Genomic DNA, 17,742 nt, shown 5'->3' on the forward strand with positions numbered 1-17,742 from the left:
TGGCAAAGGATGGAACAAGATAGGCTTTGAGGTCCCTCCCACCCAGAGCAGCTTGGGATTGTGTTACTGCAACCTGCTGTGCTCATGGTGCCCCTCTCCATCCAGGAATTGGATCTCTTCCTCAGCAACCAACTGTTCTCAGCAATCCTGGCTTTCATTTCTGCAATCCCCAGCAAAGTGGGAGTGTCAAATAGCTATTTTGAAAAGTTGAAAAAGGGGAAGGTGTTAAATGAGATCCTTCTGATGGGTGCACTGAGAATTATTCGTACTTCAGAGCAGAGCAAACTGCATCCAAGCCATAAAAAGACTAAATATGATGCAGAGTGTACATGTGCAATTTAAGTTAAGACACTCTGAAATGTATTTACTGTATTTTAAAATCATTAGAGGGTTATTACACAAGGAAACATCTCTAAGATTTATCTGGAGTGCAAAAGCACTGTGCCCACTTCACGTGGATGAACCTTTTAGACAGGATGAGGGATTCATTCCCTTCCATGGGGGCTGGCTGTGTTCCTGAATAAATGATGGAATAAACCATGCCATAAAATGTCACTCAGACTTTCACCTGGCATGGCTTGGGCTTGTTAGACAACTTACTTTCTGTGACCTCAAATCAGAGTTTAGCCAGTTGTGGCTTTTCTTAGGGAATGCATTCAGAGAGCAGGTGAGTGTCTCAATGTCCTCTTGAATTCAGTGGAAGAATTTAATGGGAAGAAATATTCATTTTTCTTTCCTTTTAATGCAAGTTAGTAGCAGACAGCAAATGCCAGGGTAGGATTTGTCCCAGGTTTTCATCCCTGAGTGGATGTTTGTTTGTAAGTATCATTTTATTAGAGGCTGGAATTACTTTATTATAAAAGTGTATCAATCTCCATCTCAGTCCCTGCAATCCTTAGTGGAGGGAGGAGTTCAGTGTTGCCTGAGGAGCAGCAATATTGGGGGGTGTGTAAACTGAGCAATTGAGGTTTTCTGTCAAGCCTCAGGCCAGGATTTTCAATGACACTCATCACGGGCAGGTATTTCATCCCACTGATTTTAATGGGATCACATCGAGGGCAAGACTGAGAGCGTGTGAGAATTTCACCTTTAAGTCTGCAAGAAGGCTCTGTCTGTGGAGAGAGAGAGAGGCCAAATTACAGCAAGCTGATGAAGCACACTCAAGAAAAGAGATTTTTGTTCTGTTTCCAAACCCTTTTTGTCAAAATTGAGGTGTTCAAAACTAACAGAAGGTAGCAGCTCTTAGCATGCTGAAAAAATGCCAGCACATTGCAGGCTCCAGCAAGTTTGTGTTGCTCAGACCCAGAGTTCAGAACAGAGCTTTCAGAGGTGTCTGCATGACCCAAACATAAACATTTTGGCCTAATCAAGAAGTGCTTGGGTGCAATTTAATAATACAAAGGAGGTAAAGTAGCAGTAAATCTGGAAATGAATCTGGGAGTTGATCAGAGAAGCTGTGGCTGCCCCTGGATCCCTGGCAGTGTCCAAGGCCAGGTTGGACATTGGGGTTTGGAGCATCCTGGGACAGTGGGAGGTGGCCCTGCCCATGGCAGGGATGGGATGGGATGAGCTTTAAGCTCCTTTCCAACCATTCTGTGATTCCTACGATTGACACCTTCCCCTTGATCCATCAGGCATTTGCTGGAAGAGCCAGAGCTAATTGCAGCCAGGCTGGATGAAGTTAATTATGCTTTCCCTGCCTCTGAAGATCCTCAGTGAGTTTGAGCCATCTCATTTCCCTGCCTGCAGCCCTTCCCTTTGTGCTGATGGATCTGGGCTCCAGGGTTTCTCTCACAGAAACTGAAGTGTTCACTGTGTCCCCAGCGGGTTGTACCCATCAGCAGGCCAAGGTCACTCTCATCAAACTCACTGAGGAGAGGAAGCCACCTCCAGAAGCTCCTTCCAGCTGATAGATGTAATTAGCCTCCAATTACAGCATCCAAATAAATGCTCCTTGTGCCCAAGGAAGCAAAGGGCACAACTGTGAAAAAACCCCTTTGTTGGTGCATTAACTGCAGCACCACTTCTTTAAATAAAGCCCCTCTCTTGTATTTCACTTCAGAGCTCAGACCTTTGATGATTTGCTTTCACTTTTCCCCCCTTTTTTTTTGTTTGATTTAGTGGTCAGAAGAAGCATGTGCAGCACATCTTACCCAGCGGGATGGATACCAAGCTGCTACTCAAGGACAGCTGAAAGATCAGCTCTATCAAGAAATTATCCATTACTTTGACAAGGGCAAGGTAAAAAAGGGAAGAAAAAAAAAGTGCAAATGTATTTCATTGCTTTTTCTCTTGAACTTATAAATTTAATAGTAAGCGTAGTTTGCATCCAGTGACCTTCAGGAAGCACTTACAGATAATGATGCTACCAAAAAAAAAAGTCAAAAGAAATCAATGGTACATTTATAACTCTCTTCAGGGTAAATATATGGCCATATGATGCCATGGAGTAAATAAAAAAATGATGCATGTAATTTGGAGGACTTTCTCTGGCAGTTACAAGAGCTAACAGAACCCTTCAGCTCCCCTTGCTTTCCCTCATGTACACAAAAATAATTCCCTCAGGGCCTGGATGTCTGTGGCTCATATAATAAATATCCTGGGATGAGGATATTTCATTGCAGTTGCAGCTTTTAATGCAGAAATTTACATTTTGCATTGCTTGGTGTTGGAGGGGAAGGGGGTTCATGTGGGAGACGGGGATAGGTCAGTGTTTGGATATTTCAGGCACAAAATATTCAAGTATAGAAGTAAGAATCTCTTTGTCAGAACATTTCAGAAATGTAAACCTGGAGTTTAGAAGTGAACACTGTAGGGCAAACTGAAATGGTGTTTTCTGGTAGAATTAGAATATTATCCAGCCAGCCCATCCTTTCCGGGGGTTTTTAGCAGCATCGGATGGAAATTGTAGGATAAATTTGATAGGAACTATAATTTCTATTATTTTGTCAGAAATGTTGCTTTTAAAGTCAAAGTTTACAGCTTATCTTAATGCAATATTTAAAGTTGTTAAGGAGTAATGCTAGAAATTGTAATTCTGGATTGGGGTAAAAACTGTAATTCTGGACTGGGATAAAAGCTGGAAAAATATAATTCTGGAGTGGTGCACTAGTGGTTGTTTGGGGCTGGTGGAGGTGACCTGGGGACAGTTCCTGCTGCCCAAAAAGCTTTTCCTGAGTGAATGGGAAGAATCTCATTTGAATGAGGTCACAGCTGATTTAAAGTTTCACTTAATCTTACATTCCTGTCTGGAAGGAAAACCAGGAGTTGCCTGTTTTTATTTTTATGTTTTTATGGCTTCCCATTGGTCCTTTCTGGTGTCCAGGCACTGGGAATTGAACTCGAGTGCCAGGACTCCTGTGTGATTTTTTTTTTGTGTGTGTGAGGAGATGATTCATTTCCAGACTGCTCTCTCCTACTCACAGATATTCCTCCTCTCATTTTCTGGTCACTCAAGCTGGTGATAATTTTTCACATTACTCCATGAAAAGGGAAATAAAAAAATCAATATACACTGAGAATATTCATTCTATGTCATTTTGCAAATGTCAGGAACCTCCAAGTGGAGGCTTCCAGTGTAGATTGAAGGTAATCCTCTCATTTGGGATGTTCTGACATTAAGTTAAATCAACTTCTTGCATTCCTTGAGCAGTTTGCAAATGTAACCCAGCAGTTGCTTTAACTCTCCACTATCAGTAACGCACCTGAAATAGCCTTTGCTGTGCATTTTTGGGAGACTGAAGCCATGCCCAAACCAATTCCTGTTTTTTTGTGCCATAATCACCCAGCTGGGTCCCTGCCTGGCAGTTCACTCCACATGAGCCACTTCCAGGCTTTTCCAGAAGCTCAGGAATTTTGTTTTAAAGTCATGAGTGTGCCTCTCCCACCCCAACCTGCCTGATGGGAAGCTGTGGATTTGGGAAGGGAGGGAGATGTAGGAGTTAGAAACATTATGTAGAAGAAATGGAGCGGAGGGGTTTCCTAAAATTGGGTTTTAAAGCATTGGCTTTTTGCTTTTTGAAGGCTGGTGTAGTTCAGCCCCTCAAAAATCAATATCCTTTTCTCTTGGCAGAATAATTTCCATGGGGAATTCACCATTTCCTTGTCTACTGAAAACCAACCATGAGGTTTAGCCCTTAAATATTGGCATTCATGGGCAGGTGAATTTAGATTTAATCCTCCACACACAGGCTGGAAGGGAGTGAACACTTCACTTCCCAGAAGTGCCTGAGAAATTTGTGTGTAAAAGGAAGCTTGGAGTTGCCCTGGGGGCAGGAATGTGGCACCTCATGTGGGCTGAGAACAAAATGCTGGCCCTCACCATGAGTATCCCTGGGAGCTGGAGTTGAAGATCCATTTAGGAGTCCTCGTTTGGATTTCTAGTTTTAATCTGCTATTCTTAGGAAGTTTGCTTTTTTACCTGTATTTGACTTTTTTGGTCCTTAAAACAATCTTTTATAAAGCCGAAGTACAACTTGCACCTTTAGGGAAAGAGCATTTTTGAGAAACAGCTTTTGCATTTTGCAGTTGTTCTACTTTATGGATTTGATTCCTGGTTAGTTCTGCTCTTCATTCCTTTTCTAAGCTCCTTTTTCCAAAAGGAAGGTTGTTTCCCTGGTATAGGGATCCTTTTCTCTCCTAGATTATTCTTCTTCACTGCACTGCACTTTCCAGTCTCCTCTCCATCTCTCTTGGCTTTTGCCCTTCAAATCCTTATCCTCAGGCTTATCCCAGCAGTCTGACCCATCCTTTGAACTGCTCTCAAGTGTTTGCTCTCTCTGTGTTTTCCTGAAGCTTTGTGATTTCCAACAAAGCCCTTAATCCAAGGACTTGACTGGAAATTGTTGGGTTAGAATATCCCAGGGCGAGGAGGGAAAACAGTGATGGGAGTAAAGGGATGAGGGAAGGGGTGACATTTCTCCTGTGGGAAGGAGTTGATGGAAATCAATGCTGATGAATTCCTGAATCCAGGGAATGCTCCTTGGCAAAGGTGAGGTGTTGTTTTAAACCAGGTTTGTTTGTAGAAGCAGCAGAATTCCTCTTCTTGCCTGGTGAAATGTGGGAACAGCCACAGGTTTGCTCAGGTTTGCTGGTGATGCTGCTGCCCATAAATCAGGACAGGTTTTCTTCTGCTCCTCCATAAATTGAAAGTGCTGGTGCTGAAAAGAAAAAAAGCAAACAAATGCACACTGCTCATTTATTTCTGCTCCTCCTTTCTCCCCTCCTCCTCCAAACAAAAAGCTTTTACTGCTTTACAGCAGCCACAGAAGAGAAAATATTTGAAATTATACAGCAAATGCCATGCTTTGGCTTAAAAGGCCTTTTTTTCCAGCTCATGGGATGACATCAAATGGCTTTTTCTTCCATCTTAACAAGTGAGTGGTGAAATTCACCTGTCTGCCAAAAATCTGTGTGAGGCTCATGGCCAGCTCAGCCCCGGAGCCGTCCTGAGAGCTGGGAAGGACAGAGAGTCTTGGGAGAGGGAGGATGCGGAGTCTGACCGTGTTCCAAAGGAATACATTTATTTATTTAAAGTGTTTCCAACCTGGCTTATCTTGAATGCAGTATTAACAATAGAGAAATGCTGAGTTTTAGCATTTTAATATTTAAAATATTCAGCCTTCATGCTGGTTAATTAACACTACCTGAAATTCGATCAGCTTAGAAAGTCCCTCGCATGTCAGAATGTGGCACCATAATATTCTTATCCCAGACTATGTCACTGCTCCTGACCATTAACTCTGCAGGAGCTCAGAAATACCCTGAGATCCTCCTTTGCTGCTATTAACCTCAAAACCAAAATTGGATGCTGTAGTTCTTTCTGGCCAACAAGCAATCCAGCTTGAAAAATAAATTAAATCGCTGGGTTTTCCCTAAAAAAAGATCTCCTGCATCTGCAAAGTCTCGCCCATAACAATTTGCAGTTCATGTCTACACAACTGAATTTGGGCTCTGCACGTTTTTCTTACCCCCTGAGTATAAAAGAAGCTTTTTCCTTCCAGTATCAGCAGCCTCTCCCCCTGGTCCCCTCTCCAGATAAATTGTTTCTCCCATTAATGAGTTGTACCTCGTACAAATCCTGTGTAGTAGCTCCCTGTACAGCTCATTTCTCCAGAAGACTTGCCATGTCCTGGGCAAAGCTGGGAAAGCTTCCAAGGCAGGAAATCTGCGAGGCAGCAGATTGGGAGTTACTGACCTTCAAGAATATAGATTTCATTTATCAGGATCCTGGGCCACAGCCGTGCTGTCCTCACCTGAATAAATTGGCTCAGGAGTAAACAGCTGAATTTTTCAGAGGCTTTGGGCTGGTGATGTGAGGCGCATGGTCTCTGTTTCTCTGAGAATGGTGGAAAAATCTCCAGCTTTGGGTTGGTTCTCTGTGATGTTGGAGGTGTTGTGGTGCAGTTGCACGAGGGAAAAGCCAGGCACTTCAGGAATTTGCCTCAAATTTGCACCAGGGGAAGTTTAGGTTGGATATTAGGAAAAGCTTCTTCATGGAAAGGGTTGACTAGCAGAGGAACAGGCTGCCCAGGGCAATGGTGCAGTCCCCATCCCTGGAATTGTTCAAAAAGTGTCTGGGTTTGACACCTGAGGACAGGGTTTATTGTTTAACAAGGTGATGGTTGGTTGTTGATGATCTTAGGAGTCTTTTCCAACCTTAATGACTCTGGACTCCTGGGCCTCTGGAGCTCAGGGCTCTCTCCACTCAAGAAATTGAGTTCCATGATCCAACTTCACATTGTTCCTCTGAAGGAACAATTGGACAGTTGGGATTTCCAAACAGAGATGTTGGATCACAGTGAGGGTTCTAAGAGGCAGTAGAAACAAAAAGTGGGTGCTTTTCTCTAAGACAGAGGTCTTGGCTGGAGAGACACAAAGTTAGAGACTGGCAAAAATGGAAAGAATCTTTTCCCCTTTTATCCCTTTTTTATTGAATATTTGCACTACGATAGAAAAAAGTACCTGAAAGTTCTCTATTAAAAATAATGTGACACAATGTCAGCAGGAGAATTTCTAAACTGACTTTTGCAGAAACTTTAAAGGAATTCCAGTAATTTAAGCCAGAAACAAGTGTTGTTCTAATATCTGAAACTGCTCTGCTGAGAGGGCTGGGATTATTCAACCTGGAGAGGAGAAGCTTCAGGGAGAGCTGAGAGCCCCTTCCAGGGCCTAAAGGGGCTCCAGGAGAGCTGGAGAGGGACTGGGGACAAGGGATGGAGGGACAGGACACAGGGAATGGCTCTAAGCTGAAAGTGGGTAAATTTAGATGGGATTTTGGGCAGGAATTGTTCCCTGGTAGGGTGGGCAGGCCCTGGCACAGGGTGCCCAGAGCAGTTGTGGCTGCCCCTGGATCCCTGGAAGTGTCCAAGGCCAGGCTGGGGCTTGGGGCTTGCCCAAGGGCACTGGGGCTTGGAGCAGCCTGGGACAGTGGAAGATGTCTCTGCCCACAGCAGTGGTGGAAGGAGATGAGCTTTAACCCAAATCATTCTGGGATTCTGTGATTCCATGGTCTAGTTTTCTCCTGTTCATCTTCACTTCCTTGCTAGGAAGAATGCAAGGATTATGTGATTACCGTCTGTGTGTTGTACATGAACTAAATCTGGATCACATTTAATTTGAGGATTCATTTTTCAGGCTCTGGAACATTTACAGAATCCATTATTAATATTAATATTCAGTAACATCTAAAGGCTTTGTTCAGGCTAGAGGAGGTGCAGTGGAAACAGCCTCTGCTCCGGTGTGTTTATGGTGTTGACAGACAAGGGTGGGAAGGTGACAAAAAAAAAAAAAATCACAGGATATTTAATTCTGCTAAAGTTGTTATTTAATCAGTGGCAGTGCTGTAGTTCCTATAGACAGTGATGTGTAGGCAGAGTGTGTCTGCTTTCAGATTCACTGAATGGTTGGGATTGGAAAGGACATTTAAAGGTCACCTTGTGCTACCCCATCACAAGCAAGGGCATCTGTCAACTCCCAGGTTCCTCCAGCCTGGCCTTGGACACTTCAGGGATCCAGGGGCAGCCACAGCTTCTCTGGGCACCCTGTGCCAGGGCCAGCCCACCCTCACAGGGAACAATTCCTTCCCAAAATCCCATCTAAATCTGTACACTTTTGCATTCCCAGACATGGTTTAGGAACACGTCTGTGCTTATCAGTGGGAAGAACCAAGGGAGTTTGTTGACAGTGTTGATGCAAATCAAAGATGATTTAAGCTTCAATTTATTTCCAGTCTCATTTTGGAGAGGGGCTGGTTAAATCTGGAACACGCAAACTGGGAACCAGGACAGGGGAAGTGATGGTCACACTGTTGTCTGTGAAATGAAAATACGCAGAAGTTATGGATGACTGAAGTTCAGAAGAAAATGGCACTCAAAATGAAGGAAGGTTAAGTGATTTTGAAAGCTTTCCCTTGCTGCCTTAACAAGCACCTGAATATTAGTTCAGTTCCTATAAATTGGTGCTGTATTGCCCTTCTGAGTCAAAATTAACTCAACTTGCTGCGTGAAAATGTCCTCCTTTTTCTGCAACTGTGCCTTTACTCTTAAATTCATGTTAATTTTTGTTTAAAAATAAAAACATGCTCTGTATCATCATGCTAGATTAGATCCATAATATGGATAAAAACATTCAGATCCTTCCATTTGCAAAAATTGCGTTGCAGAGCGTTCAGGCTGCCTTGTAATTTCCTGCAGACGTGATCTCTCATTACCGTGATTGTAATTAGTCCTTCTGATGCGTTTTTCACCTTCAAGGCACTTTACAAACATGAGGCAAACTCATGCTCATTCCAGTCCTCTTCCCTGGATAAATAACGCTGTGAACCTTGTTGGAGAAATAAGTAAAATCAAGAGGAGGGGTCGAATATCACGAGGAGCTGCAAGGAAAGGTTAATGAAGAGCCAGATTCTGCTCCTTGTGAGCATTCATGGCTTTTTTATTTTAAATTAGGTCACCTCTTTGTCCAAACATCATCCCAGCTGGTTTTTGCAGAAAGCAGAAGCTTCTTTCCCCTAGCTCAGCCCCACAGTGCAGTTTTTAGCCCTTATTTTGTCTTAGAGGACAGAAATCTCTCTCCTTTCTCCCTGCATCTCCCCTAACTGTTTCCCCTTCTGCATTTCCTCATCGCCTGCACCATCAGCAGCTCCCTGCCTCTCCAGGCTGCTGCTTTCCAGCCATTCCTTCTCAGTTTGCCAGGACAACCTTTCAGTCCATCTCTCCACTTGAAAATTGGCTTCTTTTTTCCAGAGAGGAGCAGGGATGGACAGTGAACCAGTGGCATCCATCTTGCTTTTTGTGACATTGGCATGTTCCATATAAAGACTTCCTGAGGATTCATCCTAAATGTTTTATTCTTATTTTTCAATTCAGCATCTAGAACCAGGGATTTTTCTAAAAGTCTTTTTTTTTTCTTTTTCCATATATACATATATACTAAAGACTATAATAAGACTAAAGCCTTATTTTTTCCATCTGATATACTAAAAAATGCAATTTCAACTTGCAGATCAGTAGACAAATAGAATTCACCTGACCCTGATTTTGGGGCTTTGAGTGTGGAATTTCATTTGTGTGGTTTGAGGAGCTGTTAGGTTTTTGGGGTGTAAAATATCTTACTTGCACTACTTTAAAGACGATGGGATTGAGGGATTTTTATGGGATGGATGCAGGGATCAGCTGTTGTAAAGGCTTCCCCAGGTCACATTTCTTCTCCTCTCCCCAGCATCCCTCTCCTACCACCTTTGGAAGTTGTGGTGCTTCATCCCAAATTCCCTGGCCCCAAAGATGGATTTTTTTTTTTGGGAAAAATGGGGAATTGTGTGTTCAGCCCTTCCTCTTAGGCCTCCTCCATCCACCTGCTCTTGGCTCCTGCATCCCCTCAGGGTCCCACCAGGGCAAAGAACGTGTGCCCTGATGCTGAGAGGAGAATGGTGTGGCCAGAGCATTTAAATTTAAGATGAAGGCTAATAAAACCTGCATTTTTAACTCATTCTGAAACTCATTTTTTTTATCAAGTGAGAGGTCAGCAATGCCAACCAAATTTCAGCAGCAGAGGCAGATCATCAAGTTTGATCTCAGATAGCCTGGTGTGCTAATTTAAGCGTATTTTTGGTTTGAGTGGTTCTTTATCTTTGGAGTAGAAAAACCAAATGAAAAATGCACATTTAAAACCATTCTTGCTGCTCCTCATTAAGATTGTTGCCTTCTGAAGAGCTGAAGGATATTGTTACATTTCTTTGGGTCACTTGAGACGGCTGCTGAATTTCATGGTTGAGGAACGAGAGGAAGAAGAACCAATGGAAATATAATGAGTATTTGTTCAAAGCAATATCTGCAAATTGCCTGTCCTGTCTAATACAGATTATAGATATTAGAGGGAGAGAGAGGTGATTATGAAATATAATCAATCACCAGCCTTGCTCCAAAGCCTGAGGTTCTGGGTTTCTTTGTGGACAGCCTGTGTTTACACATTACTGGCAGGAATCATTTCACTTCTGAAGCTCTTTGATCATTTGACTTGATTTGCATCCAGTAAATTTGCATCCGTGCCAGGGAAGGTCATGGAGCAGATCACCTTGAGTGCCACCAAGCCAAGAGGGCTGATGGCATCTGGGTTGTGTTAAACATGGTGTGGCAGCAGGACCAGGGTTGGGACTGTCCCTCTGCGGTGGTACTGCTGAGGCACCTCCAACCCTGTGTTCAGTTTTGGGCCCCTCAATGATAAAAAAGTCACTGGGGGGCTGGAATGTGTCCAGAGAAGGGTCTGGAGCCCCAGGAGGGACTGAGGGAGCTGGGAAAGGGGCTGAGCCTGGAAAAAAGGAGGCTCAGGGGGAACCTTGTGGCTCTGCACAAGTCCCTGACAGGAGGGGACAGCCGGGGGGGTCGGGCTCTGCTCCCAGGGAACAGGGACAGGAGGAGAGGGAACGGCCTCAGGCTGGGCCAGGGAAGCCTCAGGGTGGATATTTGGGAAAATTCCTTCATGGAAAGGTTTGTCCAGGCCTGGCCCAGCTGCCCAGGGCAGTGGTGGAGTCCCCATCTCTGGAGGGATTTAAAATTCCTGTGGATGTGGCACTTGGGGACATGGGGCAGTGGTGGCCTTGGCAGAGCTGGGGAATGGTTGGACTCAGTGAACTTGGAGTGCTTTTCCAGCCTAAACAATTCCATGATTCCATTAATAGAGACATTTATAACCTCAGCACAGCTCTTTGGCACATCAGATGCTCAGTGTTTGCAGTCATGTGGCACAGTGCATTTGGTTGCTTTATTTGGATTTATTTGATTCTAATGTTGATGTTTAACCAAGGTATGTAATTCAGCTTCTTTTTGTTGTTTTGTGATTTTTTTTCCAACAGATGTGGGAAGAGGCCATTGCCTTGGGTAAAGAACTTGCAGAACAGTACGAAAATGAAATGTTTGATTATGAACAACTCAGTGAACTGCTGGTAGGTTTTTTTAATGACACAGACGCTGCAATAATTTATTTCAGAGTTGAATTTCCAAGCTTTTAAAATTATATAAAAAATACTATAGCAATGACAGTAAAATGCAGAAATAAATACCCAACATGGCTTTGTTGGACCAATGTCAATTAACTGGCTACCACTGGATTGTCTCAAAAACACTGAATTTATTTTTTTTAGCTGAAATAAAAACATTTTAGTAATGTTAAGCTGATTTATTTGGGGTATAAAAGGAAATTTTGAATTTAAATATAAATGGGAACATGAAAAAAAGTCCCCATTCTCTCTCAAGTGTCTTTCTATATTCACGTTTCTTTTTTTGGGTATGAATAATTCCCAAGCATTCATGTCTCCAGTCAGTTATTTTTGCCCTGACGTTACCCATTCATTATTCCTGCACCATTTTTTTCCTCCTGTTCTCTTCCTAGGAGATAAATGGCAGCTGTCACTGTCCTTCTTCAGGTCCCAGCCATTTCCACAGAAGTTGGGATGTGATTCCAGTTTGGTTCTGAAAATTCTTGACTCTAAAGTTTTTGATGCCTTTTGCTTTTGCACTCAGAGTACATTTTCCAGAATTTCTTTGAATTGTTCATCTGTTTTCTTTATCCCTGTTTGTGGAGCTGGGTTGAACTCAGCTCCACACAGCCCCAGTTCACTGCTCATGATGGGGTGGGCACAGAATATTCTTCGTTTCAGTACAAAAGGGCTTGGGTAGGATTGTTCTTCAGCTAGAAATGGTTGTCAGATGTGACTATTCACCAGGGGGTGGCTACTCTCTGAGTCCCTCAGTTTTAATTTTCCATCTCCTTTTTGCTTGCACATGGGAGCGTGAAGGGCTTTGTCACAGAGGCAGCCACTCTTTAATTATCCTGCTGGATCCATTTGGGAGGAGAAGTTGGAATTTGCACTTTGTTCATTATAGCAAATGATCACAGAGTGATTGAATGATTTGGGTTGGGAGGACTTTAAAGCTCATCCAGTTCCACCCACTTTGCCAAGAGCAGGGACACCTTCCACTATCCCAGCTTGCTCCAAGCCCTGTCCAACCTGGCCTTGGATATTTCCATGGAGTTTCTCCTTCTTCTAAGAAGGCAGAGCCAGAACTTCCAATTCTCATATCAGATAATTGAGTTTATCTGCTCTTTATTCATCAGCCAGGAGATGAGATGTCCCAGAGTTAGTCCTGGCATGCATTTCCCTCACAAGACAGAGATCAAAATTCACTCTCCCATATGAGTCAGGTCTCACATACCCCATCAGCTTTTCTTCTTGCTGCTGCTGAACAACTCTTTTTTTTCTCCTACAATAAAATTTAGGAGTTTTTTGTTCTTTCTGTTCTCCCTCTTGTCTCTTTTCTTCAAGTAATATTAAATATTAGCCTCTAAGACAATTCACAAATGACAAAATAGTTTTGCTCCGGATGAGCTGAGAAATACTCGTCAGATCTGGGTCTTTGTAGTCTTGGTGCCATTTGCTGTTATCTGTCATGTGGGAGCAGCCCTAAACCTCCCCCCAGATCAAAAGTCATTCTCTTTGCAGAAATAATGGACTAAAAATAAGTTAATGAACAGATCTTCTGAAGTTTCTCATTCGCTATTATTTCATCATTAGAGATAAAGAAGAACTCGGTGTCGAAAGCAGATGGCGTCTGACATGCGTGTGTTTATTCCAAAATTTACATTTTCCTGCAGTTCTCAACTGCCTGCTTTCCATATGCAAATTCATGGTTGTAAATATGGAAAAGAAGTAGTAGAAAAATGTAATGAGATGTAAGAGCCCAAAATTTAAAAGTCAGCACCATTGGGATGAGCTATGTGAGGCTTCATCCTTCCGGTGTTTTGGAAATTCCACAACTAGAATTTCCAATTTCCTGACCTTCACTGCAAGTGAAATATGGGATGTGAATCAATGAGGTTCACCAAGATGAAGTCCATCAAAATTGAGATATTGGTTATGGAACAATGAGGTTCACAATGATAAAGTTCATCAAAATTGAGATATTGGTTATGGAACAATGAGGTTCACAATGATAAAGTTCATCAAAATCGAGATATTGGATATGGAGCAGTGGCATTCATCAAGATGAGATCCATCAAAATTGAGATATTGGATGTGGAACAATGAAGTTCACCCACATGAGGTCCATCAAAATTGAGATATTGGTTATGGAACAATGAGATTCACCATGATGAAGTTCATCAAAATTGAGATATTGGATATGGAGCAGTGAGGTTCACCGTGATGAGGTTCATCAAAATTGAGATATTCCTTAGGGAACAGTCAGATTCATCATGATGAGTAGAAAAGTCATGGCTACAGAGTCTGGCATTTCCAAATAATGCCATGAATCTGATAGAAAGACAGAAAAAAAAGAGAGGAATGAAACATCTTTAAATTAGAAATGCACACAGGATCTTAAGTATAAGGAGTCTCCTAAAAGCTCAGGTCATTCAAATCCCTCCTGTTTTTTTTGCAGAGAAAACAAGCCCAGTTCTATGAAAACATTGTGAAGGTGATACGACCAAAACCAGATTATTTTGCTGTTGGATACTATGGCCAGGGATTCCCAACATTCATAAGGGTAAGTGTCACCTCTTTCTGCAGAGGTTTCTTGCTCTGGAAATTTCCCTTGGCTTGGAGAAACCTGCCTGATACTGACAGGTGTTTTTTAGGTGTATAAAACAAACACTGGTTTTTCCTTTCTGGTTTCTAAGATGGAATAGTTGAATTTTAGCAGAAAAAACTTTGTCTTCAAATGTATTCAGTACTTTCTATTTCTTCAGGCTATCACTAGAAATGAAGATAAATTACCCAGTCCATCACTCAGGGTCATAACCATTTGAAATGGTGACATTTTTGCCTGACAGGTTAATATAGATTTATATATATAATATATATATATATGAGCATGGTAGAGAAGCCTTTTGTATGTGACCATGTTTTCAGGTGAATGTCCTTTCCAGCATTGTCACTAAAATGAAATTGACTATCAAAAGTGTGTGTGACACCTTTAATAGCAATTTTTATCATCGATTTGTCTGTGTCATGTGCCAGTTTAAGACATGTGTCACTTAGTTGATGCAAGGATCATAGCTTTAGTGACATTTTAAGGGTTTATTTTAATAATATTAGGATTTTTATGGGTTGAACTAGTGGCTAAAGAAAAGTGAGGTTATAACATGTCTGAATTGCACCTGTGTTATGATTCTCTGGCACTTGGCAGTTGGTGACACTGAAATAATCCATTATTATTTAGTTAACTTCCCTGGGCATCATGTGCCAGGGCCTCACCACCCTCACAGGAATGAATTCCTTCCCAATTTGCCCTCTGAAAACGAGGCTGTTGAGTGCCCTGCTGATGGAGAAAATCTTCACTTTGCGCTCTGTTCCAACATTCCCTGTGAATTATAAATGTGTATACATAAATTACAGTTATAGGGAGGCTCCTTAGCCATCTATTATTACCTTTCTTTCCCCTGCTGAGCTTTTCAAAAGGCACCATTGCAGAATTAAACCCAACTGGGCAAATGAGAACAACTCCAGGTTCCTACCCCCAGTCAAAACACCCTTTTTTAAATAAGTGTTGTATAATTTTTTCACCAAGTATTCATTTGGAGATGAGTAATGAGGTTAAGCATATTCAGATGCAAATTTTATCCAAACTTGCTTTAATATGTTTGATCAGTTAAAAATATGCAAGTTGTCTTTTACATTTTCCTTTAGAATTTAATGAACTCGGCATATAAATGGACTGTATAAAATATCTCTTCATTTTCCTTTGTGGCAAAGAAGAAACTAATGCTTACAAATACAATAAACGTAATTTTAAAGTTATAAAAAGTTTGAAGCTTATAATGGCAAAAATCTAATACATTAATGTGAGTCTTTTTTAAGAGTCAATATTTTTGGATATTCCTTCTCAAATCTACATTGTTTTATGCTTCTGTTTTTCTCTGCTACTCTTGTTTGCTCACCTAAGTGCCTTTGAATAAATGTTCATGTATAAAAAGCTTAATTCAGTTTATATATTGCCATGATGATCCAGTGATCCATTCCATCATTAGCTGTGGAAGGTGGAGGAGACATCGTGGATTCGTCAATAATTTCTCTTACTATGTTTTCAATGGCCACCAATGTTACAGATCCTTGCAATCATGTTTTTAGGTGATTTTAGTGTGGCTTATAAAAATACCTATAGATAAAAGTGGGCTTAATGATCCCAGGATGGAATTGGAGGTGAGAAAAAAAATATTGATGAAGTATCGATTACGACACAGTGTGAGGAGCATGAAATTCTTCACTTACTGGGAAGTACTAACAGCATTGGTGTCAGTGCCCCTGAGGCCCCAGTTCTGTACTGGGAGCACTGGTTTTATTTCTGGGGGTGCCTCTGTTTGCAGAACAAAGTGTTCATTTACCGGGGCAAGGAGTACGAGCGCCGTGAGGACTTTGAGGCGCGGCTGCTGACGCAGTTCCCCAATGCCGAGAAGATGAAGACAACGTCCCCCCCTGGTGATGACATCAAAACCTCCTCTGGCCAGTGTATCCTTGGGCTGTACAACCAGTACAACCAGTACAACCACTGCATGCAGCAGCTCAGGTCAAGCATTTATGGCCAACGCATTGCACTTCTGCCCTGATGGGTGAAATGCACCAATTTTATTGTTTTGTCCTTTTTGTGTGTGCGTGTTCCTGTTGAGCTGTTTGCTCTGTGTGACTGAAATTCCCTTTGCACTTCTTAACCCCTGAAATTCAGATATTCAGTGCTTCACTGTAAAACCCAAACTGGATTTACCCTCGAAATTTCACAGGCCAGTGTCAGAGCAAATTGTGAGGTGAGTTTGGGTTGGGTTTTGTTGTTTTCTCAATCCCCTTTTATAACACATTATTGTTGGATAATGAATCTGTTCACAGCTATGGAGGGTGGGCATTGTGAGGGCATTTAATAGTGATTTTTAATATTGGCACACATTCCAACCCACTGGAAAACAGTGATCCCATGTTTCTTCATAAACTTTCTTCAATATTAGAATTTAGAGCAATTCCTAAACAGCATTTAGGAATTCCTAAGACAGCATTTGATTTTCATTGTGCATTTGGGGCTTGGAACTGCATGATCTTTGAGGTCACTTCCAACCCAATCCTTTCTGTGATTCCATAATTCTTTTCTCTCTTTTCAGTTTCTACAGGGTGAATGAAGTCCAACGCTTTGAATATTCGCGTCCTGTTCGAAAAGGAGAGAAAAACCCAGACAACGAATTTGCAGTAAGAAATCATGAAGAAAATAAACCACTTTGGGTTTGCTTGTTTCTCCCCCTCTATTTTGAGCATCTGAGCCATTCATTATCTTTTGCTTGTCGAGAAATAAATTCTGGGTTTAAAGGGATTATTTTTCATAGAAAGTTAATTAAGCCAATTTATCATGTTCTCGTTTATACCAATAGGAAAAAATAAAATGGGCAAAGCTGTTATTTATTTTGTAAAAACAGCTCTTCTGAGAAAGGATTTTAAATTGTTACACCTGAAACTTCTCTTGCCGTGAAGATTCTAGTCAGGCATCTGAAAATCTTTTATCACTAATACCTTTTGCCTTTTTTTTTTTTTTTTTTTGCTTTTTTTTTTGCCTTTTTTTTGCTTTTCTTTTGGTGCTAAACCATTTGTTTCATCTAATGGTTGATAAAACGAGTGCTGTGAGGAGGCCCTGGCACAGGGTGCCCAGAGGAGCTGTGGCTACTCCTGGATCCCTGGCAGTGCCCAAGGCCAGGTTGGATGGGACTTGGAGCACACTGGCATAGTGGAAGGTGTCCCTGCTCCTGGAACTGGATGGGTTTTAAGGTCCTTTCCAACCCAAACCATTCTGGGATTCCATCAATATCCAGTAAAACCAGAGGATCTTTCCATGGCATTCTCCTTCAGAAAGGGAGCAGTTGTTTCCTGCTAAGTCACATGCCAGATTTAAATCAGTGCTGCTCCATCGTCCATTTGGAATTCCCTCCTGGCTCTGTAACATCTGCCATACCTTGGTCCTTGTCCTGGTGATGATGCTTTAGGGCTTTGCTTGGGGTCCCAGCTGTCCAGTGATGATGTGACACTTGTGTTCCCTTTGCAGAACATGTGGATTGAGAGAACCATCTACGTGACAGCCTATAAATTACCAGGGATCCTCAGGTGGTTTGAAGTCAAATCGGTTTTCATGGTAAGATCAGTTTGGCTTTATTGAGATTGTGTAAAAAATGGTGGTTTTATACAGCCAGGGAGCATTTGTGTGTCTCAGTGACTGTGCT

General features: G+C 42.0%; 1 protein-coding gene across 3 annotated transcripts in view; it reads left to right on the plus strand.

The window, feature by feature from the left end:
* Positions 1 to 17,742, plus strand: part of DOCK1 (dedicator of cytokinesis 1) — a 265,225-nt gene that overhangs the window by 214,098 nt on the left and 33,385 nt on the right. For all 3 annotated transcript variants that reach the window (XM_083866350.1, XM_083866352.1, XM_083866351.1), the window contains exons 38-44: positions 2,122 to 2,241; positions 11,351 to 11,440; positions 13,935 to 14,039; positions 15,859 to 16,000; positions 16,215 to 16,293; positions 16,639 to 16,723; positions 17,568 to 17,654. In XM_083866350.1, the coding sequence (XP_083722476.1) occupies positions 2,122 to 2,241; positions 11,351 to 11,440; positions 13,935 to 14,039; positions 15,859 to 16,000; positions 16,215 to 16,293; positions 16,639 to 16,723; positions 17,568 to 17,654 (708 nt within the window). The remainder of the gene's footprint in view (positions 1 to 2,121; positions 2,242 to 11,350; positions 11,441 to 13,934; positions 14,040 to 15,858; positions 16,001 to 16,214; positions 16,294 to 16,638; positions 16,724 to 17,567; positions 17,655 to 17,742) is intronic.

Source organism: Zosterops lateralis (genome assembly GCF_965231275.1).
Source record: "Zosterops lateralis genome assembly, chromosome: 8".
NCBI classification, from domain to species: Eukaryota; Metazoa; Chordata; class Aves; order Passeriformes; family Zosteropidae; genus Zosterops; species Zosterops lateralis.